The sequence below is a fragment of the Zootoca vivipara genome, chromosome 4 (genome assembly GCF_963506605.1).
Source record: "Zootoca vivipara chromosome 4, rZooViv1.1, whole genome shotgun sequence".
Lineage (NCBI taxonomy): Eukaryota > Metazoa > Chordata > Lepidosauria > Squamata > Lacertidae > Zootoca > Zootoca vivipara.
In genome coordinates, this window is record NC_083279.1 from 75818131 (window position 1) to 75843693 (window position 25563).

At 37.9% G+C, this 25563-nt stretch overlaps 1 protein-coding gene across 9 annotated transcripts in view; it reads right to left on the minus strand.

Annotated features, from left to right (window-relative positions):
- The window catches only part of NBEA (neurobeachin), a 354996-nt gene that overhangs the window by 303825 nt on the left and 25608 nt on the right, over positions 1-25563 (minus strand). For all 9 annotated transcript variants that reach the window (XM_035114666.2, XM_060273784.1, XM_035114659.2 and 6 more), the window contains exons 2-10: positions 19958-20189; positions 17678-17778; positions 17364-17459; positions 16737-16858; positions 10045-10171; positions 6710-6829; positions 4749-4895; positions 2014-2211; positions 341-474 (exon numbers count right to left, since the gene is read on the minus strand). In XM_035114666.2, coding sequence (XP_034970557.1) covers positions 341-474; positions 2014-2211; positions 4749-4895; positions 6710-6829; positions 10045-10171; positions 16737-16858; positions 17364-17459; positions 17678-17778; positions 19958-20189 — 1277 coding nt within the window. The remainder of the gene's footprint in view (positions 1-340; positions 475-2013; positions 2212-4748; positions 4896-6709; positions 6830-10044; positions 10172-16736; positions 16859-17363; positions 17460-17677; positions 17779-19957; positions 20190-25563) is intronic.

The following is a 25563-nucleotide window of genomic DNA, read 5'->3' on the forward strand; positions in this document are numbered from 1 at the left end:
AGTATCAGCATTAGGTACTTGGTAACTGAATGGAGAGACTCAAGAGATTTGCCAGTGTTGGTTCTCTCTCTCCAAGGTCAATAAATAGCCCATAGATTGATAAAAATTTCTTTAAACTTCACGCTCTTCCCCTCACCCCAACCCTTTCCTTGGATTTTATGGTGACAAACTGTTCCTCGCAGATCACAGTATACCGGTAAATTATATGGGGAAACGGAGTTAGAAGAAGCATGGTAGAGTGGGAAGAGAGACTCCAGCACATTCATTAGATATAATACAAAAATTATCTCAGTCTCAGACTACAGGCTTTGCTGATAACAAATTAACAAATTAAACTTACCAGACTGTTGTTTCCACTTGACTATCATGTAACTGCCGATTGTCTAACTGAGCAAAGAGAGGGAAAAGAACTTGGATTCCTCCTATTGAATGAATTGCACTGTGGATCGAATGCGTCACAATTGCTTTTACATCCTACATTAAAAAAAGGAAAGAAAACTCAGTTACATTTGAAACTAATCTTCATGTCACTATAGCACTAATACACTATTTAGATATATGATAATATGTTGATTCAACTTTGAAGCACACATTACCTCCTCCCCACAAATAACATTTGTATGATTGGCATCTAACCTATCCACACACAAACCAGGATGAATACTCAATAAAGAGGTTGCCTGGAAGAAACTTCTGTTCAATTTGTTTAATGGGAAAGATTTAATCATATATTATGTTTACTCTGTCCTTTGATACATATATATATATATATATATATATATATATATATATATATATATACTTTTTCATTCAAAATACATAATTAAGATTACCATTTTATGAACATTAGTTAATAGCAAAAATATATTCAATGAATAATTATTCAGATTTAATAAAACATGTATGTAATCCAATCATAATAATATTTATTAATTTTAAAACAAGAAATTGTCTATTGTTAAATGCTTAATGGAAACCAGGATCAGCACCACATGAAGGCTACACTGAAAGCCTTATCATAGAATCATAGAGTTGGAAGAGACCACAAGGGCCATCCAGTCCAACCCCTTGCCAAGCAGGAAACATCATAAAAGCATTTCTGACAGATGGCTGTCAAACCTCTGCTTAAAGACCTCCAAAGAAGGAGACTCCACCACACTCCTTGGCAGCAAATTCCTGCTGCCAGCAAAATACTGTCAGGAAGTTCTTCCTAATGTTTAGGTGGAATCTTCTTTCTTGTAGTTGCTCCGTATCCACTTCTCTGGAGCAGCAGAAAACAACCTTTCACCCTTCTCTATATGACATCATTTTATGACATCATTTGAACATGGCTATCATATCACCCCTTAACCTTCTCTTCTCCAGGCTAAACATACCCAGCTCCCAATTTTATTTATTTATTTATTTATTTATTTATTTAATAAAAGTTATATACCTCATACCTCTTCATACAAACTTGAAATAACACAAAGGAGGTTGAGGATGATCTGATCCTTGCTATTTGAGAACCTAACACATGCCCCCAAAATATTTGAGATACATGGTTTTGTATGGTTATATACCATATTTACTTGAATCCAATGCTCACCTTTTTGTTTTTGGCCAAATTACGTTGTGAAAATTAAGGTGTGCATTAGATTTGATGGCACATTAGATGCGAGTAAATACAGTAATGCAAGACTCCATTGTTTCACACTGATGAAGTATCACATTGTGTGATACTACACTAGAATATAAGAGCAAAAGCTTTTTACTGAAACATATATACAGAGCTGGCAGTTTTTATTTAAAATATTATTATTTAAATCATGCTCTGTCACTGAAATATGGCCCCCTCACCTCTACCATACTGTGTTCAGGATATGACTGCAAAATCTAGGACTATCTATTCAGAGGTTATGAGGGTTAAACAGAAAGAGAAACCAAACAGTACAAACAGTTTACAGAAACTTGGCAGCCTTGAACACTTAATAGGGTATTAATTAAACATGGAAGTAATCAATTTACACAAACCTGAAGCATAAGAGCATGTGGGGAGTGTACAAAAATGGAAGGATTTTCCTTTGGTGAGGATTCAAGGCATAACTGAGCATCAGTAGCCTTAGCGTTGTAAGTGAAGGCAATACTGCTTGCAAGTTTCCCATCATATAGAACCTGCTTGTGGTGCTCAGCAAGATGGATATCACTCTCAGATTTAAATTTGAAAGTACTCTGGGGATGAAAGCAATAATTTTAAAGTAGAAAATTATTGTGATAATTACAGAATGTAGTTCTTACATAATCTGGGAGAAAAAGCAGTAATGATATTCTCAATCATCAAGTTTCAATCACTAAATCAGAAAAAATCATACATGTTCCAGTTAAATATTTATTACATAGAAACATAGAAGGAACCCCAAGGGTCATATAGTCCAACTCCCTGCAATGCAGGAATCTCAGCTAAAACATCCATAACAGATGGGCATCCAACCTCTGTTTAAAAAGTCCACCACCTCTAGCGGGAATCTGTTCCACTGCTGAACAGCTCTTACTGTCAGAAAGTTTTTCCAAAAGTTCAGTCAAAATCTCATTTCTTGCAACTTGAAGCTTTTGGTTTGAGTCCTAACCTCCAGAGCAGGAGAAAATAAGCATGCTTCCTCCTCCGTGTGACAGCCCTTGGGATAATTGAATATGACTATCATATCTCAGTCTCCTCTTTTCCAAGCTAAAGATACCCAGCTCCTTCAAGCGCTCCTCATAAGTCTTAGTTTCCAGACCCTTGATGATCTTGGTTGCCCTCCTCTACACCATTCCAGCTTGTGAACATCCTTCTTAAATTGTGGTGGCCAGAATTGGACACAGTATTCCAAGTGTGGTCTTACTAAGGCAGATCAGAGTGATACTATTACTTCCCTTGCTCTGGACACTATACTTCTGTTGATACAGCCTAGAATAGCATTAGCTTTTTTTGCTGCTGCATCACACTGTTGACTCATGCTAAGCTTGTGGTCCACCAAGACCTCTAGATCCTTTTCACATGTGCTGCTAGTAAGCCAGGTGTTCCCCATCCTGTATTTGTGCATCTGGTTCTCCAATCTGTTAAGGTAATTTTGAATTCTGATTCTGTCTTCTGCAGCATTAGCTACCCCTCCCAGTTTGGTGTCATCTGCAAATTTGATGCGCATCCCCTCAATTCCTTCATCCAAGTCATTTATAAAGACGTTGAACAACAACAGGCCCAGGACAGAACCCTGCGGCACCCCACTTGTCAACTTCCATAGACTCAGGTTTCCCACCCCTGGTCTTTAGGCCAGTGTTTTTCAACCTTTTTTGGGCAAAGGCACACTTGTTTCATGAAAAAAAATCACGAGGCACACCACCATTAGAAAATGTTTAAAAAAATTAACTCTGTGCCTATATTGACTATATATAAAGTAATTTTTCAATTTTTCCCACGGCACACCAGGCAACATCTCACGGCACACTAGTGTGCTGCAGAACAGTGGTTGAAAAACACTGCTTTAGGCCATTATGTCAATTATATATTTCACACACCTCCACAGCATAACTGGATTGCTTAGCCCAAAACATATAGCACACACTTAAAAGAAAAACAACAACCATGCACATAAAGTATTAGAAAGTTAAATTAAAATACATGAACTTGGTTTTTTTTATACTTAGGGAAGTTAATACCATCCTAAATTGAAGAGTCTGCCAGTACCTTTTGATTAATACATTTATTTTCTTTTTAAGCAAAACAGCACAGCAAGCTCTATTTGCTAAAAACTGTGCAAAGTTCTGAAAGAGCCAGAGGCGCTATACTTTAAATATATATGTATTTGGCTGGGATCTAGAGATTATTTTGAGCTGACCAATGCCTTGCAGGTGCCCAGTGTGATTTATTACTTTTTAATCTTTGAATAGCTAACACCCCATGCCATTTGACAAACTATTTTGAAACCCCTTTCAGGTTCCAAAATAGTTTGCCAGGCAGCAAGGAGGATTGCTAGAAAAGAACAAATCCAAAGCTCATCTGAGTGTGTAAAACAAGTTGAATTATTCAATGGATTCGAGACTTTGAAGATCAAAAGTTATTACAGTAAGATGTATGCTGATTCAGAACTTCATTTTCTGGTCAATTGACAGTGCAATATACAAAATATTTCTCTCCTGAAGTCAACCACCAACTTTGTTAGTATCACATGCTGCAGTTATTACTTTTTGCAATCGTTTGACAGCCAAAGACAAAACATTTGGCAAAAGTATTCAAGATACATTTCAAAGCCTGATACAATGTTACCTTATGCCATTGGTAATCTTACCCATTCAGAATAGCCAATTACTACATTCTTAGTGCCATTGTCCATTTGATGATTCTTGTGTTTAGTGTGTATTGATGTGCTTAAAATTGTTTTGATCATTCATGATTTTTTTTTACCCACCCTGAGCAGGCGAATGGAGAGGCAGGATTAGAACCACAACCAACCAATAAGGATGTATATATAATTTCACTTAACCTCCCAATATCTTTTATCAATATTCTGCTGCTCTGCTTTATATCTATTCGATTTAGCTTGGTGCAATGGTTGGATATCAATGTGTGTGTGTGTGTGTGTGTGTGTGCGCGCGCACACACACACACACATTTACATAAAGCCATAGTTATAATTTAAGAGAATTAAAAGGATTTCAAACAACATTAAGGCAACTATACAACTATACAATTTAGCAGTTGTTTTCTAAATTGAAATTATGACAACTACTACCTTATATCCTGGTCCTAACTGATGTATTGCAAATATCTGTGCTGGGTTGAGAGCTTCAGTGAATACATAGACTGCTCCAAGTTGTCCACAAAACACTCTATTTGCATCAGCAGTTTCAGATGATCCCAGAAAACATTTATCATAGCTCTGTATTAAAAATATAAATATTTAGAAAAATGAACAATAAAATGTGGTTTAAGACAGGCAAAGCCAAAATGATACAATGTTTTAAGAATCGGCCACGTAATATCTTTTCATTTCCCCACATAAATGCATTGTATTATTTTTTCAACAAACAAACAACGAATCCATCCAGCATTTTGATAACATATCCCAGTTTCCAGATAACCTCACTCAGCGTTTTCATGTGCATGGGGGATAAGACTAAAGAGCTCCACATTAGAGGCTCTATGGGGCAAAACTTCATTTCGCAGGCACCACTTTATGGAGATGACCATCCAAGTAGGAGCAAAAGCACCGCAAACAGTGCATCCAATTTGAATCCACTGCTTAGAATATCATGGTCAATCGTATAAAAAGCTACCAAGAGATCAAGGACTACACAATCCCACTATGCCTCTCCAGTCATCAGTCATCATACATGGAAATCATACATGGTATCACGTGTCAATACTGGGTGTCACTGAAATTGATGTAGACAATTAGTCTCATCCCAGAGTGCCTGGAGTTAGTCATTGCCCACCCATTCAAGTACTTTGCACAGGAAGGGGGCAATTTCAACCAGCCAATAGCTGTTCAAGTATTCTGAGTTCAAAAAGAGTTTCTTAAGGAGTGGCTTCACTGATACTTATTTCAGACAGTATTAATTACCTTCAGGGCTCAGCCAACAGTCCTGTCCCAGCTATACATTATCAGCCATGAGTGGCAAAGGTCAATAATCCAAGTGCTCATCAACACCCATTCAAGCACCTTGTCCATGTCCTCTAGTTTTATCAGCTGGAACTTGTCCATTAACACCTGACCTGACAGTGCTCTGAAAACCAGCATCACCTGTTACAATAGCAGAGTCTAAGATCCTGAGCAAGATTATCTTCAAAATGTCTTGCAAATAAATTATAGTAGGCTACTGAGGGTTTCACCACCTTCTTAGGGCAAGAAAATAAAAGGACTCATAAGTTTTGCTGGACAAGACACTAAGGTTCCAATGGTGGCAGAGAGCCACTGTTCTTCACTGCCTTCACTGCCACAAAGTAAGTTCAGCAATGTGCACACACACTTGTGTTCGACTGTATATGTCTGGAGTCTTCCTCCATTTGCATTTCAGCTATCTTCCAACTTGTTTCATTGCATCTCCGGTGTATGCCACATTAAGGCTTGGGCAAGGCACAGTCAGAGAAGGTGTTCAGAGAGCATTTGTGCCAACTTCCCAAGTCATTTTCATGTTGCACAGATTGATTAGGGTTTTGACAAAGTATCCAGACTTGCTAGCTGGAAAAGTCTCCAGAGTTATCTGCAAACCAGTTGGATCCATCAGCCTCTGATAGCAGTCTATTCTATCAGGTTTTTCACCTCTACAGAGGGGCATCTAAATCTCAGCAGCTGCAGCCCCTACCCATGATTGTGGGGAAAGGCTATTTAATCCTTCTGTCCCTGTGACATTTTCCACCAAGGTAACAATAAAATATTTTCCTTTGCACTGTTGAAAAAAAGATGCAGATCCTTGTACATTTACACAATGGTGGCAAATAGCAATTAGGCTGCAAAAATGGTGCCAGACAAATCATTTAATTAATTCCCTCTCTCCAGTGTTGCTATTCTATTGAAATCTGAGCCTCCAAAAGGCTTTCTCAATTGAAGTAAGTTGTTTGAAGAATGAGAGAACCCTGGACTGAGGAACAATCATTGTCCCTTATTCCTCTCATAGCAGTTTCTGGAAAGGAATATATTTATGAATTGTATTGTGCATATATTCAGGTATAGTATAAAGGGAAGAAACATACATCATTTGTGTTCACATGCCAAGCCATGTCACCATAGGATACAAGCTGACCATTAACATAACAGCGAATTTCACTGTTTCTCCAGCGATTGTAGATGTGTACAATGCTAATCATGTACCACTAGAAAGAAATGGAAAACACACCATTAACATGAATCAACAATGTTGCAATTTTTAAAATATCACATTTTTAATTCTAATACATTAGATTAGTGTTTTCTTTTAAAAAAAAACAAGAGCATTGCAATTGTCCTGTAATAAACAAGTTTCCAGTTACACTGAAATCTTTAGCTATAGTTATAGTTATCATAGAAATTAAAAATTAAGAAAGGACCTACAAACACAATCTAAACTGAGAATTCACACACTTCAGGTTCTAGATTATACATTTAGCTAGTGGTTCCCCATGAGAAAAGGCAAACAGAACCTGAAGTTCAGCAGTTCCAAAAAATGTTTTTATATGAACCACCTGACTGCTAATTTATGACTACTACTATTACTAAATCACCTAAATAGGTCTGTTTAAAGAGAAACTTGAACCCTAGCTACTGTAACAATAAGCCTCAATTACCTATATATGAAAAACTTTCCTTGTGTGTATGTATTTTTGCATTAAAAGCTTTATATATGCTCCTAACCACCGGTGATTTTCTTTTCCAATTTCCCAATACTTGGGAGTAAGGCATCCAGAATCTACTTAAATCAGTAGGACTCATAGCAATATATATAAAAATACTATTTGTGCTTGGAGCCTTATAAGCACATACTTTGCATGCACATCTTATTTATTGTAAGTCAAAACAGGAAGAAAAAGCGCTGGACCCCAACAACCCATAATTTACAATCTGCCTATAAAGGTCAGTCAAATACTGTGGGGCCTGGTGATGCACATTCCATGCTCACAAAAACTCTTTAGCTCTTAGTTTATTTAAGAACATGTTTTGTAATCAATAAGTTGCAATTTTAAGTTAAGCATTGCCATACTGTTTTCTTCCATAAGAGGCAGTTCTGTAAGAGGCAGCACACTGAATGGTGGCTGAATTACTGGGTTTGTAAAGGTTAAGGGACCCCTGACCGTTAGGTCCAGTCGTGACCGACTCTGGGGTTTCAGTGCTCATCTCACATTATTGGACGAGGGAGCCAGCGTACAGCTTCCAGGTCATGTGGCCAGCATGACAAAGCTGCTTCTGGCGAACCAGAGCAGCACACAGAAATAGCGTTTACCTTCCCGACACAGTGGTACCTATTTATCTACTTGCACTTTGACATGCTTTTGAACTGCTAGGTTGGCAGGAGCTGGGACCGAGCAATGGGAGATCACCCCGTCACGGGTATTCAAACCGCCGACCTTCTGATCGGCAAGCCCTAGGCTCTGTGGTTTAACCCACAGCGCCACCCACTTCCCACTGGGTTTGTAAAGGGAAGCTAATTTATTTGGAATTTAGATCTTTTTATTAGGGGGAAATAAATACTGCATTTCATTTAAACCTCATGACATGCTTTATATTCTATTTATTTTGGCATTTTAAAGTAGATTAGAATATAATCCTAATAGTGATGGAACTCCGGTAATCCTATTACATGTCACCTTTAAATACTTTTTACCTGCATTCTTTTGGAGACTGGAAATGTCACTGAACAGCAAATATAGTCAGACAACACACACCCTGATCACTACTATGCATTTAAGTTGGAAGGAAGGAATACTAGTATCTATATTTTCCTATTTGTAGAACAGCTAGAATTAAGGTTAAATGTCTTCCCAGCTGTGCTGAAGGTCAAGGTGAAAAACACCTTGAAATGAAGGCCTTCCTTGGGAGATGAAATATAATGAACTGGGGAGGAAATGTTTAAAATGACATTTGTTTAAAAAAAAAGAAGAAGAAGCTTTTTTGTTACGGATTTTAGGACAAGACCTGCCAAGGAAAACAAAGAATTTATTTATGTATGCTACAACAGTGACATGAGTTTTGTTAGCACAAGGATGGAAGAATGAGGAAATACCAATGAAAGAACAATGGCAAGAAAAATTGATGAACTATGCGGAACTGGCAAAGTCAACATATAAACTACGCGAGAAGGACATCCGTGATTATAAGGAAGAATGGGAACTTTTTACAAACTATTTACAAAAGCAACAAAAGGACTTGGACTCATTGGCAGGTTTTGAATAAACATTCACAAATTTATTAGTAGAACATGATGACAGATAATGCAATGATATGTACAATTTTATAACATGCAGAGAATAAGATGTACAAACAAACCAGAGAGGGGAGCTGAGGGAAGTCTATGGAGGGTGGGAGAGGGAGGGAGGGAGGGGAGGGAGGGAATAAAGGGGGGAATGTAATTGGTTATACAGTGGTACCTCGGTTTATGAACACAATTGGTTCCAGAAGTCTGTTCATAAACTGAAGCGTTCATAAACTGAAGCGAACTTTCCCATTGAAAGTAATGGAAAGTGGATTAATCCGTTCCAGACGGTCCGCGGAGTAACCGTTCATAAACTGAAGCGAACTTTTCTATTGAAAGTAATGGAAAGTGGATTAATCCGTTCCAGACGGGTCCGCAAAGTACTTAAACTGAAGCGTTCATAAACTGAAACATGGGTGTAATTGGTTCCGGAAGTCTGTTCATAAACTGAAGCGTTCATAAACTGAAGCGAACTTTCCCATTAAAAGTAATGGAAAGTGAATTAATCCGTTCCAGATAGGTCCGCGGCGTTCATAAACCGAAAATTCATAAACCGAGGTGTTCATAAACCGAGGTTCCACTGTATGTATCTGCAATTTGTTTTGTTCAAAAAAGGAATTTATTTTAATAAAAAATTATTTACAAAAATGAAGGCCTTCCAGAAATGAAAGAAGCAGCAGCATTTGTTGAAGGACATTACAGCAAGTCCTTATGCGTGCAAACAATGTTAACCAGGTAACCTGACTATCAATTCACACTACACTTCTTATTGTAGCAAGCTCTCTTAAACCGAATGAGATGGGATTTAGAGACTTTGCTTTTTTTATTTTATTAAAAATAGTCTGTTACAATCCATTTTCTTTTTATATTGAAAGCAGAGGAAACTCTTATAAGGACCAAAATAAATGCATAGAATTTTTGTTTTGTGGAATGTCTGTTTGACAATTAACCTGTTACATACATTATGCAACTGATTTGCTGAAGTGCTTCATTTCCAGATTAGTTCAAAATAAAATTAATAATTAGAACAAATTAGCTGTTCTTGAGATTACCTTTATGAATTTAACCACAATTATATGAAATTAAACTGATTGCAGGGGTATCTGATTACTGCCATTCATTATATAAGCGTTTTGTGCTTACCTTTCGTGGCTGAAAATCATACTTCACACAGTGTTGAAAACCTTTGCCTTTTGACTTCAATGATGTGACTATTAAGCAGTTGCCAACAAAATGAGCAGAATATCCAACGCCTTTGCTAGTGCGAAAACTGAAATAAGAGCATGTTTTTTTTAAAAAAATGAGAAAATTACCTTGATCTAGCAAAACCACATGACATGCTTAATTTAGATAAAAGGTTAAGCGTTATAACTGACCATTCATGCATTATAATAAGAACTCACTCCACTCCAGAGAAACACAGAAAAGTCTTTCAAATGGTCAATTGTTCCTTTAGTTTTTTACAATAATGACCAAATCCTGGAATCTACAATAATGACCATATCCCGGAATCTAGAATAATGGAAAATAGTTGACTGGCCTTCTACCATTATCTGCACAATGCGGTATGATATCTTTTCAAATGCTTCAGGCATCTTCTAACTTAATAAACACTTTGCTATGCTTGTCTTTGCACCAGCTCTGACATACACCATTGACATCCCCTTTTACAGAACAGGAAGTGAAGCTAGGTTTTAAGGACTTTTCTGCTACTATCTCATGGCAGAGGAGGGATTTGAACCTGCATGACCCTGTTCCAACAATTTGGTAATTTGGTAAAACAAGAAGCAGTCAGATTCTTTACAAAAGAGGGTAGATTTGTTACTCTGTGTGTACTGAATCCATTACATTTGCTTTGTTACAAATATATTTTTTCAAGTCTGTGTGGACAAATTTGTTTAAAGCCTTTTCAATCTCACTTTGTTGTGTCTGTTACCATTACTATTCAGTTAAAATTCTGAACAGCTGTTCTATTGAATGGTGTTAATTTAGTTAATCAAATTTAACATTGGCTATTTATTTCTACCTTTCCATAATCAAAGGCACCAGAAGTAGAAAAGCAAGAGCTCATCTGCCTATTTTTCTTGTTTATAATCACTAAAAGATAATCCTCTTGCTTCTATGTGGTGCTTTTTGTTGCTCTTGTCATTTACGTTAAACATTTAGTGCAGTATAATAAAGAAATATATACAAGAGAGCGTTACTAAACAGTTACCATGGGTGCTTTAGTTGAGATTCCTGGATTACATGGGGTTAAACTGGATGACTTTGGGGTCCCTTCCAATTCTATGATTCTATGACCACGGGGTAATATCTGACAGCATGTATCTACCTTGACGGAATGGCTCTTACTTCCCACAAGCAGCTCCCTATGCACCACCAAAATCTGTACTGTATAGGGGAATTGACAGATCCTCTCACGATTTCCAAACATCTTCAAAACTTCACTGTCTTCATAAGTTTAAACTGTTAATTTGTAGCAAATTGCAAAAGAATTGCACTTTACTGCTTGCATACAGGCATCCCCTTGTGTTTGAGCTGTATGCAACCACGTACAGTATACATGCAGCGCTGGGAAATAAATAGATTGGCCACTCTGACCTGTGACTCAGATCCCCACTCCTGGCACTTTGGGGCACGTGTCAGTGCACACCTAGCTGTGGCACCAAACAATAGGTGAAAGAAGGCAGTCAGGTGCCACCCAAGTTGCACATGCCTGCCTGAGCCACCACAACCACTGCCAGGCGACTCAACCTCAGACAAAAGAGATAGGCAGGGAGGGGAAGGGGACCAGAGCGCATGGGATCAGCACCTGCCCACTGTGCCCCTGGGTCCTGAAGCACCCCTCAGGGGCACCCTAGAGAATGAGTGAATGAGTGACTGACTGCCGAACTAGCCATGCCAGCCTGGGCCAGTGGAGGAGGCGCAAATCCATCTCCAAACCAGGCAGGGCCAGAGCGTCGAGGAGAAAAGGGGTGGTGGTGGGAAAGTGTGAATAGCTGAGCTGATAGGGGAAGCTGAGGGCAACAAGCTGGGTCAAAAGGGGAAGGGGAGAAGGAAAGGAAAGAAAGTGAACTACTGCTGCTCCGAAGTCACTCAGAGCCACTACCTGGAAGCGATTGAAGGGAAGGCTAGGGGCAGCAGCCCCAAGTGGAGGGGCAGCAGCCCTGGTGATGCATGTCTCTCCCCCCCCTCCTCCCTGCGCGCCCTCACTATTAAAGTGGCATGCTTCCCAATTTATGTGATTTCACTCCCAGAACGCAACCTCACGTAAGTGGTGGGACACCTGTATAAACTGGGAATCCATATTTTTATGTGCTTATTTAGGGTGTATAGAGTTAACTTGGAGTTCCAATGTATGCCCTGATGCTGATAAAGCATCTCTCTCTGGGAGCAGGAAACTTAAAAGCTCTCAAAGAAGGGCTGTTTGGGGATATTATTATTATTAATTGAATTTATATACTGCCCTATGCGAGATTTAATTCAAAGAAAGTGAATGTGTTTTGATCTACTGTACCTTGTTTTGTCACTTTTTCTCCAAACCCCAAAATACCAGTTTTCTATAACTGATCCCTCTTTTTTAAAACTCCACATTTCTTCATCTGAGTAAACTCATTGTTTAAACCTCCACAGCTGGAGACAGCAATGCTTCCAAACACCATTTGCTTATGGGAGTGGTCATGTGCTTAGATCCTTCTTGAGAGATTCCCACAGGCATCTGGTTGGCCGGTGCAAGAATAGGGTGCTGAACTAGGTGAGCCATTGGCCTGATCCTGCAGGGCAAATTCTTATGTTCTTATAGTCTCAGGTTATAAATCCTCTGGCATTTGGAGCTTTAATATGCTAACTAAGGAGGCTTCAGAGACCCCCTTGGAGGCTTTTTGATAAGGGACTACCTGTAAATAATCTGATAGCAGCAAGTACTTCAAAGAGGGAAGGGGAAGGTACAAGAGAGGGGTAAACTCTGTTGTGGCCAGGTCTCCTTCCGCAGGTGACCAGGAACTAAAGGTGGCTGGGTCATAGTCATCACATAAGCAATTAATGATAAAAGAATGCAACATTTAAAAAAAATCACTAGGTTTATATCAGTTGCAGCTCCAACCAACCATTTAAATATCAAGTTCTGCCACCTCTGATCACATATGGATTGAGGTTTGGAGGAATATTCCTTCATGTTAGATTTTGCTCATTTGAATGGGAGCAGAAACATGTCCTCTATTCACCTCGAAATATGCTGCAGAAAACTTGACATTCTGCTTTGATTTATTTCCAGACATTTGAACAATCTCACTCCAGGATATGCAGCAAAATCTCTAATTAAATCAATTGTCAACTTGTGAAGAATTCCTGCATGTCAAAATAAGCAGCACCAAAAAAGAAGCAAAACGCACCAACCTTATCCCAAGGAATTCTTCATATACAACATATTCCATGTATAAAGCCACATGAAAATTATGTGTCTTTTATATTGGAAAGCTCGAGTAATTTTTGAAAATGTGTGCATGGGTTTATGCTCCTCTCCCCACCCCCCATCACACCCATGTAGGAAAAATGCCAACTACTAATTAATCCAGATTTCTGGATTGAACTGTCTTGCCTTAAAATTGGTAAATCCCCTCAGCATCAATAGTGCTCTCAAGGACCAGTCTGACACTATGCTCCACTTCAGTACACTATGCTTCCCTTCCCTTTCTTGCCTCGCTATTAGTATGAGTTCTGTCACAAAACTGTCACACTCGCTATCTGTAGGATTTTGAGAATGGTTAGGGATTCTTTCATTCTTTAGGTCAAGGTGTGTAAGTACTGTAGGATTTGCTGCCTGCTTAAATAGTAATTTTGCTATCTGAAGCAGCATTTATATATTCTACCATTTACATTTCATGTAATAAACCAATTTTTAAAATTGCTTTTGTGTGAAAACTTATTGTGGGCATCAGGTAAACACATATTCATAACACAGTCACTTCATAATTCTAGCAAAACATCCAAAACTTCTTGGTAGTATGTGTATGAATTCACATAAGTGCTGGACACATGAGTGGGTTCAGACACATACACTGTAACAGAGCCACCATCCTCCAAGGGTTCAAACTCAGTATATTGGGCTTCATCCGGTTCACCACTTGCATTAAGGCAACAGTCCAGGAATTTCACAGCCACTCCTGATTCAAATGTTATGGAGAATTAGAACTGTGTTTCATCCGTATACCTATGGCACCATGCTGCAAAACTCCTAATAATCACTCCAAATGGCTTCATATAGATGTGTTAAGTAACTCTTGGGACATAATGGTGCCCTGAGCAACCCCACGGAATAAGCGCCAGGAGCTCAAAGAATGCTCCTCCAATGTTACTGTGTGGACTTGAGTATGCACCAGGGTGGATAAAAATCAATGATTTTTTTTTAAAAAAAAAAATCGGATTTTTTTGATTTAAATCAATTTTTTTGATTTAAATCAGATTTTTTAAAATAAAATGCCTTTTGAGGAAAATATATTACCATCCAAAGGTTGCTCCATCATGAAATAAAGATTAGTTTTTAAATTATGTAGACTAAGGTTGTATATGTTTAATTTTTGGGGTAAATAAATCCCATTAATCCATTCACAATGTCATGCTCTTCCAGAGGTTTTTGTAAGATTATTGGGCAGTTTCTCTGCCTACAAGATATTATCACAGATGCTTGGTTTACTTTTGCAGTTCTCAAAACTGAATTTGACTCAACAGAGATCACATGCCTCTTCTTCACAGCAAAAATGTTATAACATGAACAGAGTTGAGAAAAAGACCTTAATCCTATTGTTCTACAAACCTATGAATACAGAAGCAACCCCTTCAGTGCTAAGTTTCAAGAAGTTCACTGAACAGAATAGAAACAATATTTTTCTGATTGTTTGGAGTAGACAGTATTTAAGTTTCTCATGTGTAGGCTGGGCTGACAGTCTAAGTTTCTTAAAATATATATTTTTTGTTTTTGTTTAGCCAAATTAGTTAACAAACATGGATGTTTGTTTAAACAAATAACATATGCTGTAATGTTATTGTTTCAGTTGAATAAATTATTTAAATTGTTATTATTAAGGTAATGATTATTTTTCTCCTTCCTAAGTACACCAGTAAAGTTGTCCAAATATGAATGATTAACCTATTAAACTGGGGATAAAAAACTAATATGAAAAGTTGTTATTCTAAAAATCTTAATCTACTTGCATATTAAAGTTAAACCAGAAAGAATTAGTCTTTATGTAGAAAACTATGATTTAAATCAAGCCTTACTGACTAGTGATTTAAATCGTGATTTAAATCGTGATTTAAATCAGTTTGATTTAAATCAAATCCACCCTGGTATGCACATAGGAAAGGAAGCACTATAGTACAGCACCTCCAATACACATCACACTCAGTCAATTATAAAGAATACTATGGTCAATGGTAAGAGTAGCAAGGTCACTGTAGCAATTCCCTCTGTCTATCTCCTGATACAAGTCATCCATCAGGGCAACCAGTGCCAATCTAATCTTAAAACTAGGCCTAAACCTAGACTGAAGGGGATCCAGATAATCATTTTCAATCAGGAACACCTGCAGTTGTTCTGCCACCACTCTCTCTACAACATCCCCCCCACAAACAGGATATTGGAAAATGCCTGGTAGTTATTCTATACCAATGGGTCCAGTGTGGGCTTTTTAAGTAGCAGCCACACCACTGCCTCTTTAAGGGTGGCTGGTACACCCCACCCCCCATCACACAATAATGCATTCACAACACCCTGGACCTACTTAGCCACACCACTCCAGCTAGCTTAAATCAGTCAGGAAGGGAAGTAGTCCAGAGGGCATGCGGTTGGATCAAGTATCTTAGTATCCTATCCACATCATCAGACAGGATAGTTCTAATGAAATGATCTCATAACATTGGACCAAATGCAGCAATGGACACCTCTACTGGATTTGCTGTGATAGTGGCATATAAGACACTACGAAGTCCAACAACTTTGTCCTCAGAGTCTTGCAAGGCACTTGACCGAATCAGTTTGGAAATCCTATAGGTGACAACAGCCACATACTTTTTTAGAAAAAGAAGACTTCTGATCCTTAAAATAACTGGCACCAAATTGCTCTTTGTCAGGGCCAATTCACATATTACACTGTAAAAACTATGAGTTGTATGCACATTTCTCAGGGAGCCAGAGGCTACTTCTAAGATCTAATTCCTGGCAAGCAAACCTATGCAGCATATACACTTATTCAATAAAGTGTTTTTCAACAACACATTTACTTTTTCGTAAACTAAGATTGTTATTTTATAAAATCTTGCAAAATGGGCCTTTAAAAAGTTCAGGTGGAAATTCAGATGGACAAAATTTAAGTCTCATTAATCATTCAGGTTTTTCTTTCAAATACATGACACTCTTAAAACTTGTACTTCACCATACAAATAGATGCTAATGAACTGAATGCTAATTCAATACAAAAATCTAGAAGCTATAAATGTATTTTGATACAGAATTTGATTCCTGCAGAGGTGAAAAACATGAAGGGTATCACAGGACTGGAACAGGAATGAAGTATCAAAATTTCTATATTTCTCAACTATTGATAACAAATTTATTTTCATTATGAATGCAACACAGAACAACATTTTATTTTAGCTTAATGAAAATGCTGCAAGTTCAATGAAAATCATATAAAATTTTGTGTAACCAAGGTCCAGCCTCCATTCCACCTATTGGCTATTGCTGATCTAAGTAACAAATCACTTCAATAAATATTAAAAATGAACTCATTAAAATTTTCATTTCAAAAATAGGATCAGAATACATTGATTTTACTTACCAATAGAGATACGGTTTATCCTTATCTACATTAATATTGTTCAATGGATCCATGCGAAACCAAGTGTTAAGCGTAAACCCATTTTGATAAGGCCACTTGGCAATAGGAGGCAATGCAATTGCCTATAAAAAAGTAAAACAACAACATGATGTATTGCACTAGAATGCTAAATTATATTTTAGGCAGTAAAACTATTTCTAATCTCACTACGAGCAAATCTGCATATCCCACCATCACACACCTTAATACTAGAATAATGAGTTAGAGGCAACAGGACTTTAAAACCAATTGGTCAACAATTTTAGTCAGGGCTTACTCTTTTTCACCTTTCTTTTAAATATGCTAAGAACATACCAAACAATGGCATAGCGTAATAAAAGAGTGGAGCCCATAGTAGTTCCTAACGCAAACTATTTTACTGAGTAAAGTATATTAAAAGGAATATTTATCCCAGGTGTTATAGTACAGAAAAATAGTACTATTATATGTAGAATATTTACCAAATATATTTCCTCAAAGACTGCAAAATTCATTTGCCCAATAGATAAGGATTTCATTTTTTTATTTCTTATGAATTTTAAACTTTTATTTTTCATTTAGGAAAGATAAGGATTGTTTAAAACTTACTGCAGCACTGCAGCCTGGGAAGTTGAAAAAAGTGTCAGGACCATGTCTCTGTGGCATCTGATTAAGGACTGACAAGAGCTTGACTGCATGTCTAGGCTGTCAAAAACAACACAATTGTGGAACTGTAAAATACAACCGCCTGATAATGATTATCTTTGCAATGCATTAGCTATTTGAAAGTTTCCTAACAAGGCTAGAAAATAATTCTGCAAGAAGTTAGCAAAAAAACAATATTTAAAACAGAGACAAACTTTTACTTTCACACAAATCTGGACAAATAAATCATACACATCATTGCACCAGATACAGCTTACCCATATTCCATTTTCACCACGAAGCATGCTGAACAAAAGTTTCAACTCCTTGACAGTGATGCTGTAGCTGGCAAGTACCCCCAACATGTCTACGAGAAGATCTTCAAAGAAAAATAAAAGTACACTAGAATTTGATCAAATGTTGTTCAAGCTGGATTTTAAAATTAAAATTTCTGAATGCTAGCTTCCCCAACTCTTAATACTGTCTCTGGCTATAAAACTCATACTACCATTACATGCTATTAATAAAATGATTTTGCTTTTAAATGACTAAAAGCAACAAAACAACACATTTGTTAGAATGTTCTCTTATCTGGTTTCAATTTTAATATGTTCGCCATTTGGGAGCACCTAAGGTCAAAAAGCTATTTGTTTATAAAACTTTATTCCTATTACCCCCTAAGAAACAGAATATATATCAAGCTGGAAGATTATTTATCCTTCCTTTCCTGTGACTACTAATATAGACCCTCCAGGGATAAGAGTGGCGCTGTGGTCTAAACCACTGAGCCTCTTGGGCTTGCCAATCAGAAGGTCAGCAGTTTGAATCCCCACAACGGGATGAACTCCTGTTGCTCTGTCCCAGCTCCTGCCAACCTTGCAGTTCAAAAACATGCCAGTACAAGTAGATAAATAGGTACCGCTGCCTTGTTTCTGTGCGCTCTAGTTTCCGTCACGGTCTTCCATTGTACAAGAAGCGGTTTAGTCATGCTGGCCACATGACCCAGGGTTTGTAGGGAACCAGGGACATCATACCACAATTTAGTCTACTTCACATAATTGTGTGGGAAAGGGAGAATTCAACATGCAGTTGCTATTTTTTATTAGCCACAAAAGACACTACAGGGGTACCTCGGTTTACGAACTTAATCCGTTCCAGAAGTCCATTCTTAAACCAAAGCCGTTCTTTATCCGAGGCGCATTTTCCCTAATGAGGCCTCCTGCTGCTGGTGCCCTTCCAACGTTCGGCTTCTGTTCTTAGCAAAAGGTGAAGTTCACTAACCGGAACACTACTTCCGGTTTTGCGGAGTTTGTATACTGAATAGTTTGTAAACAGAGCAGTTCTTAAACCGAGGTACCACCGTACTGGCCATTCAACTGCACATTGCAGGAACAAAACTTGATTACTGCTCATGGTTTGTTTGCAGACACAAAGAACTATCCCAGGTTCATATGACATGACAAATCAGACTCCATCTTATTGTGTCCCCAGTGTGGTAACAGCACAGGTGGGGAGGGGGAATAGGCACAGGAACTTTAGAGTAGTGTACCCCAGGCATTACAGTGTGTTTTAAACTGTGGTTTAATGTGAATAATAATAATAATAATAATAATAATAATAATAATAATAATAATTTATTCTTTATACCCCGCTCATCTCTGGGCGGCTTCCAACAGAAAAATAGAATACAATAATCTATTAAACATTAAAAGCCTCCCTAAACAGGGCTGCCTTCAGATGTCTTCTAAAAATCTGGTAGCTGTTTTCTCTTTGACGTCTGATGGGAGGGTGTTCCACAGGGCGGGCGCCACTACCAAGAAGGCCCTCTGCCTGGTTCCCTGCAACTTGGCTTCTCACAACGAGGGTACCGCCAGAAGGCCCTCGGTGCTGGACCTCAGTCTCCGGGCAGAACAATGGGGGTGGAGACGCTCCTTCAGGTATACTGGACCGAGGCCATTAGGGCAGGCATCCCCAAACTGCGGCCCTCCAGATGTTTTGGCCTACAACTCCCATGATTCCTAGCTAACAGGACCAGTGCTCAGGGATGATGGGAACTGTAGTCCAAAACATCTGGAGGGCCAAAGTTTGGGGATGCCTGATTTAGGGCTTTAAAGGTCAGTGCCAACACTTTGAATTGTGCTCGGAAACGTAAACCAGGTCACTTTTTCATTGCCTCCATTAACTTAGAGGAAGTGCAGATAGAGAAATAATGTTTTATTATAATGTTTTATTAGGATTTTGGTATATTAATTAGTGACAGACACAAGTTCCAATTCAATATCCCGCCCTGCCCAGCGCCCTGGTCAAATCTGCATTACTTCAATTAAGAAATATTAATTCTTCACTAATTTCCTGGTAAAACGTACAAAAAGCTACAATTGAGTTGAGTAGGATGCCACTTTCATGGTAGTTTGCTCACTAACTAGGGTAATATGTGCCTTTACTACAGGATTACTATTCCCTTCCCCCCCATGAATTCAGATGATACACTATAGCTGATATTAAGCACTACATTCGCAGTGCTCAGAAATATTGGTCATCAATTTGGTGGTTTATACCTGCGATCATATCATCCACAGTACTCATCTTCAGTAGCACTTGCTCAATTAAACCGACTTCTGTGCTGGTCTGTAAATTGCGGACACTTTTCCGGAGGATGGCGGTGAACATACTCCAAATTTCTGCTTGACATGTTACATCACAGTGTTCTAAAAGTTCTGACATGCATGTTATACTTTCTGCGTCTTGGATTATAAAGTTCATCTCTAGATCGAATTCTCCACCAACCAGCTGAAAACAAACACACAGAAAAAGAGAAAATGTTTATTTACTTACTAAGCAGTTTTCAACAAGATTCAGGCGCACTACCTAAATCACTCTTAATGCTTACTAAACACTTTGTGACCTAGGCAAATTGGTCTACTTTGCTAGGGCTATCTGTGTTTCCTTTTTCTGCTGGCATTCTGAAAAGGCAAGCAGAGAAGCAGCCTGAACATGACGGCAGTTTTAGCTTTGTTGTGTTATTCTTTGGCAATCACTCGTAGCCGAGCAAGATTGTCTTCCATAAACACTTAGCATTCTGATGAGAATCAGAAATACATAGGGCCATCCCTATCAGGAAACTGAACTGTAGCAGCTGTGTCAGATGGCAGATTTTTTTATGCTATTAAATGGCAGCAAACTGTCATTCATATCTAGTATTTCCATTTCTTTTACAGAAGGAGCATCCTCCGTCACAGGAAAGGTTCATTCAGTGGAGGAAGACTCCTTCTCCTGAAGGAAGAGAATTGTTACATCCAACCGTATTGGTTAATGCATCCTGGATCATCCTGGGACATGCCCCTCACAGTAATAGGAAACATTCAGAGAAGCATTCTAAAATACAGTGTGAATAACAGTAAAGAATTTTGGTCAATGAAAGTCAACAAACATACAATTTTACGGAGTCATTAATCCAGAAATATGCAAACCAAACTTAAGGAACTAAGTGGCATATCAGGCACCATCAAGCAAAACATTATATTGGTGTTAAAAAAATTAATGCTACACATAAATTTTCCAGAATTATAAAAAAATAGTCCAAGACACTCATAAAACCTACCACACCAAACAAAATAATTCATTTTATGAAACATTAAATCTGTCATATCAGAAAAAGGAACGGTTTCCTTATATAAGCTATTATAAACAGTGAGGGAGGGGAGACAACAAAATTATCTGTAAACATTGAGCTTAGATAACTGTAGTAATTCAAATATCTATTAGCAGACAGTAAATTATAAGCGTCGGCAGTTTCTATAGAAGCTCAAATACAATAAAAAATTGTTCTTCTCTATCAAGTGTAATAAATTCATCTTCTGCTATAAATCTTAGAATTTTATTTTTACTGTTGATGAAACATTAAGTGTCTGATTTAAAACCATTTTTGGTAACTATTAAGTCTTTTGAATCAGTAACCTGTGCTTGAATAAAGTCATATAATTTTGTTTAGCGGTTCTTTAATTAGAGAATATAATGATCAAACAATTCCTAGTTTGAAATCAGACCCAACTCGATCTATGGAAACTCCAACTTGCTTCGCATCATAAGTAAAAAAAAATTACTAAGATAATTAATTATTCTGCAACTTGCTAGTCCTTCAGGATGGCTCACACATCATGAATACAAAAACTGACAATGTCATACATGCCTAGAGTTGAAAGGGTAAACCCATTGAAATTCATGGACCTCAGTTTGTCATGTTCGTTAATATCCATAATTCTACTCTGAGTTAGGACTAGCAACAGATACAACCCAGAGACCCCAATTTTGCAAGTGGACATATACCCCAACCTCCATGAAACACTACTGTATATACTAAATTTATGTAAATCCTGTGGGAATGTTTAGGAGTCAACCTGTAGAGCTAGAGGTTCCCAAGCCAACAGCTTTAGGGTTCAAAATTCATGGGAAAACACACAATAACACAAACACATAGAGCAGAGTTTTCCAAACTGCGTGTCGTGACACGTTAGTGTGTCAGCTGATGTGTGTAGATGTGTCATGTGAACGCTCCCCACACTCCTCCCAGGGATGGAAAGGGGTTAGTTTAACCTTCAGTTTCCTAGTAAAACTGAATACTGTGTCACAAAATGATACATGTCTTAAAAGTGTGTCACGAACATGAAAAGTTTGGAAAGCTCTGAAGTAGAGATTCCAGGCAAGGAACCAATAAGCAAAAGTGTACTGTTCAAAAGAACAAGGGTTCATTGAAACTGCATTCTCATGGAAAAATAAATATGCAGGGTGGATTTGATTTAAATCAAACTGATTTAAATCACGATTTAAATCACGATTTAAATCACTAGTCAGTAAGGCTTGATTTAAATCATAGTTGATTTAAATCATAAAGACTAATTCTTGCTGGTATAACTTTAATATGCAAGTAGATGAAGATTTTTAGAATAACAACTTTTCATATTAGTTTTTTTTATCCCCAGTTTAATAGGTTAATCATTCATATTTGGACAACTTTACTGTTGTACTTAGGAAGGAGAAAAATAATCATTACCTTAATAATAACAATTTAAATAGATTTATTCAACTGAAACAATAACATTTCAGCAAATGTTATTTGCTTAAACAAACATCCATGTTTGTTAACTAATTTGGCTAAACAAAAACAAAAAATATATATTTTAAGAAACTTAGACTGTCAGCCCAGCCTACACATGAAAAACTTAAATACTGTCCACTCCAAACAATCAGAAAAATATTGTTTCTATTCTATTCACTGAACTTCTTGAAACTTAGCACTGAAGGGGTTGCTTCTGTATTCATAGGTTTGTAGAACAATAGGATTAAGGTCTTTTTCTCAACTCTGTTCATGTTATAACATTTTTGCTGTGAAGAAGAGGCATGTGATCTCTGTTGAGTCAAATTCAGTTTTGAGAACTGCAAAAGTAAACCAAGTACCTGTGATAATATCTTGTAGGCAGAGAAACTGCCCAATAATCTTACAAAAACCTCTGGAAGAGCATGACATTGTGAATGGATTAATGGAATTTATTTACCCCCAAAATTAAACATATACAACCTTATACTACAAAATTAAAAAACTAATCTTTATTTCATGATGGAATAACCTTTGGATGGTAATATGTTTTCCTCAAAAAGCATTTTATTAAAAAAAATCCAATTTAAATCAAAAAAATCGATTTAAATCAAAAAAATCCGATTTAAATCAAAAAAATCCGATTTTTTTGATTTTTTTTAAAAAATCATTGATTTTTATCCACCCTGTAAATATGCAAAATATAGTTTTCACTAACATACCCAATGGTTGTATGAAATAAATTTCAAAAGTATGTCTAATAATGTATACAACATATTTTGGTAAGGTAAATCTCTGACCGACATAGCTGACATAAAAACAAGTCCATGTGTTCACATAATGTAGACGTAACCCATTTTAGTCCATTAAATGCTATTTTTAACTGCATAACACAAATTTACTGCTTTAGATTGGTAATCCATCAAACCCAGCATTATACCTTTAACAGAAAGAACAATGTCAGAAAGCATAATCAATTCACAAATTGTTTATTTCTCAGCAGGCATTAAACTCCTTTAGAGGAGTCCTTCAAAACTGCTCTGAGATAAATGAATTGTGGATTCTGAGTTGAGAAATTTATATGTAAGGTAAGCCGGCATACAGCTTCCAGGTCATGTGGCCAGCATGACTAAGCTGCTTCTGGCGAACCAGAGCAGCACACAGAAACGCCGTTTACCTTCCCGCTGTAGCAGTACCTATTTATCTACTTGCACTTTGACGTGCTTTCGAACTGCTAGGTTGGCAGGAGCAGGGACCGAGCAACGGGAGCTCACCCTGTCGCGGGGATTCAAACCGCCGACCTTCTGATCAGCAAGCCCTAGGCTCTGTGGTTTAGCCCACAGCCCCACCCGCGTCACACCATGTTACTGACCTTTAAAAGAATCAAAACTTTAAGTGAAAGACATCACTTGCTAATCTTGTTTTGACTTCTCATTGCATGTATGCTCTGCTCTTAAGCAGAATTAACTCCATCTTATTTTATTATTTACAGGACTATTCAAACATCTGGGGTGTACAGGATGCTGAGTGAGTGGAATTCCTCTGGTGGAGGACAAGTCATCCTGGGGTAGTTTGAACAACTTTGGCACCCCCACCCTGCATTCAACTCTCTGTGGCTCCTAGAAGTGGTCAGCATGTGACTGCAACCACACCCCAGGAAGAACTTCAACTGCCCATCTAAGCCAGGTGAGGGATGCCAATGAATCTCAAATCCTCGGTGAGTTAGGCACTTCCATGCATGCAAAGGCAGACTCCAGCAGATTTAGCAGATGAGACGAGTAGTAGGTCCAACAGTCAAGGAGGCTGTTTCTCCACCTGCTGTATAGAGAAGTGAGGGGCAGATGGGGCTTGTCAACCTGGGAAAGGAGCCCATCTAGAAAAGGAAAACTCTGATCCTAAACCCCTGCTGCCTTGTGGGATATATTCGGGAGAAGAAAAGGCTAAGTATACCTTACCTACACAAATCTAGAGTGGAGTTGCTAAGACAGTTATATGACACCTTGTACGCCTCCTTCTGACAACTTCTGCAGCCAAGCTGCTGTCAAACATATTGCTTTTCTTTTCTTTGGACCACATCAGTGAGGCCAAGAGGGGGGGTGGGTTATGTCATAGGGGCCCAGAACCTCCATACACACTGCCCAGGCTTGCCCTCCAGGTACGTCACTTCGGTGCTGCAAATGCAGTGGTCTGACTTCACCCCTGTGGGCACACTTCATTGTCTCTCGAGACAAATGGATGCCAAATATTTACGAAAATATGGTGATATGGTTTGTGTTAGTATATAAAAGCTCTCAAATTTGTTCACTACCTGTAACTAGGATTGTCATCAGAAGCTTTAATGTTACACATATGCAGCCCAAACTAAAGGATCTCTAGCCCCCTCATAAGCAATCATGTTTCAGTATTCAACAACAGTTCCTAATAGCCTTCTTTCTTAAACTATAGAGGAACAAAATGTATTTTTCATATTACCCAGAAAAAAAATTGACTGTATACACCAAATTTTTGATATACTGAAACCACTGCACATGGAAATTTGACAGACCTTCATAATTTTGTTGTCATTTAGTCGTGTCCGACTTCGTGACCCCATAATTTCATAATTTAGAAAGACCATTTCATGTTAAATGCCAAAACTTACAAGAGTAATGATTAGTACTAACAATTTAAGATCTTTATTTAATTAGCTGCCTGCCTTTAATTTATTTGACTTAGCCATTATCTCAGTCTGACTTTACCTCATAGGGGTGTTGTGAGGGTACTACTGCAGCTTGTTTTAAACCATGGGTTATATGAGTTCTAAAATGAATCCCAACCAGTAACCTGGCCACTGCATTTTGGACCAGATGAGGCTTCAAGGGCACCCCCATTTGGAGCAGGTTTCAAAAGTGTATTACAGTATTGAGGTTGCCAGAGCATGCAGCACTCCTGACCTAAGCTTCCAGTGATAACCCTGGATCTATGAGCATGCCCAACTATGAAACTGTTCCTTCTAGAGAAGATCAACCTATTATAAACAGGTAGGTAATCTCTCTACCTCCCAGAGTGGAGAACTCAGAACACATAATATTT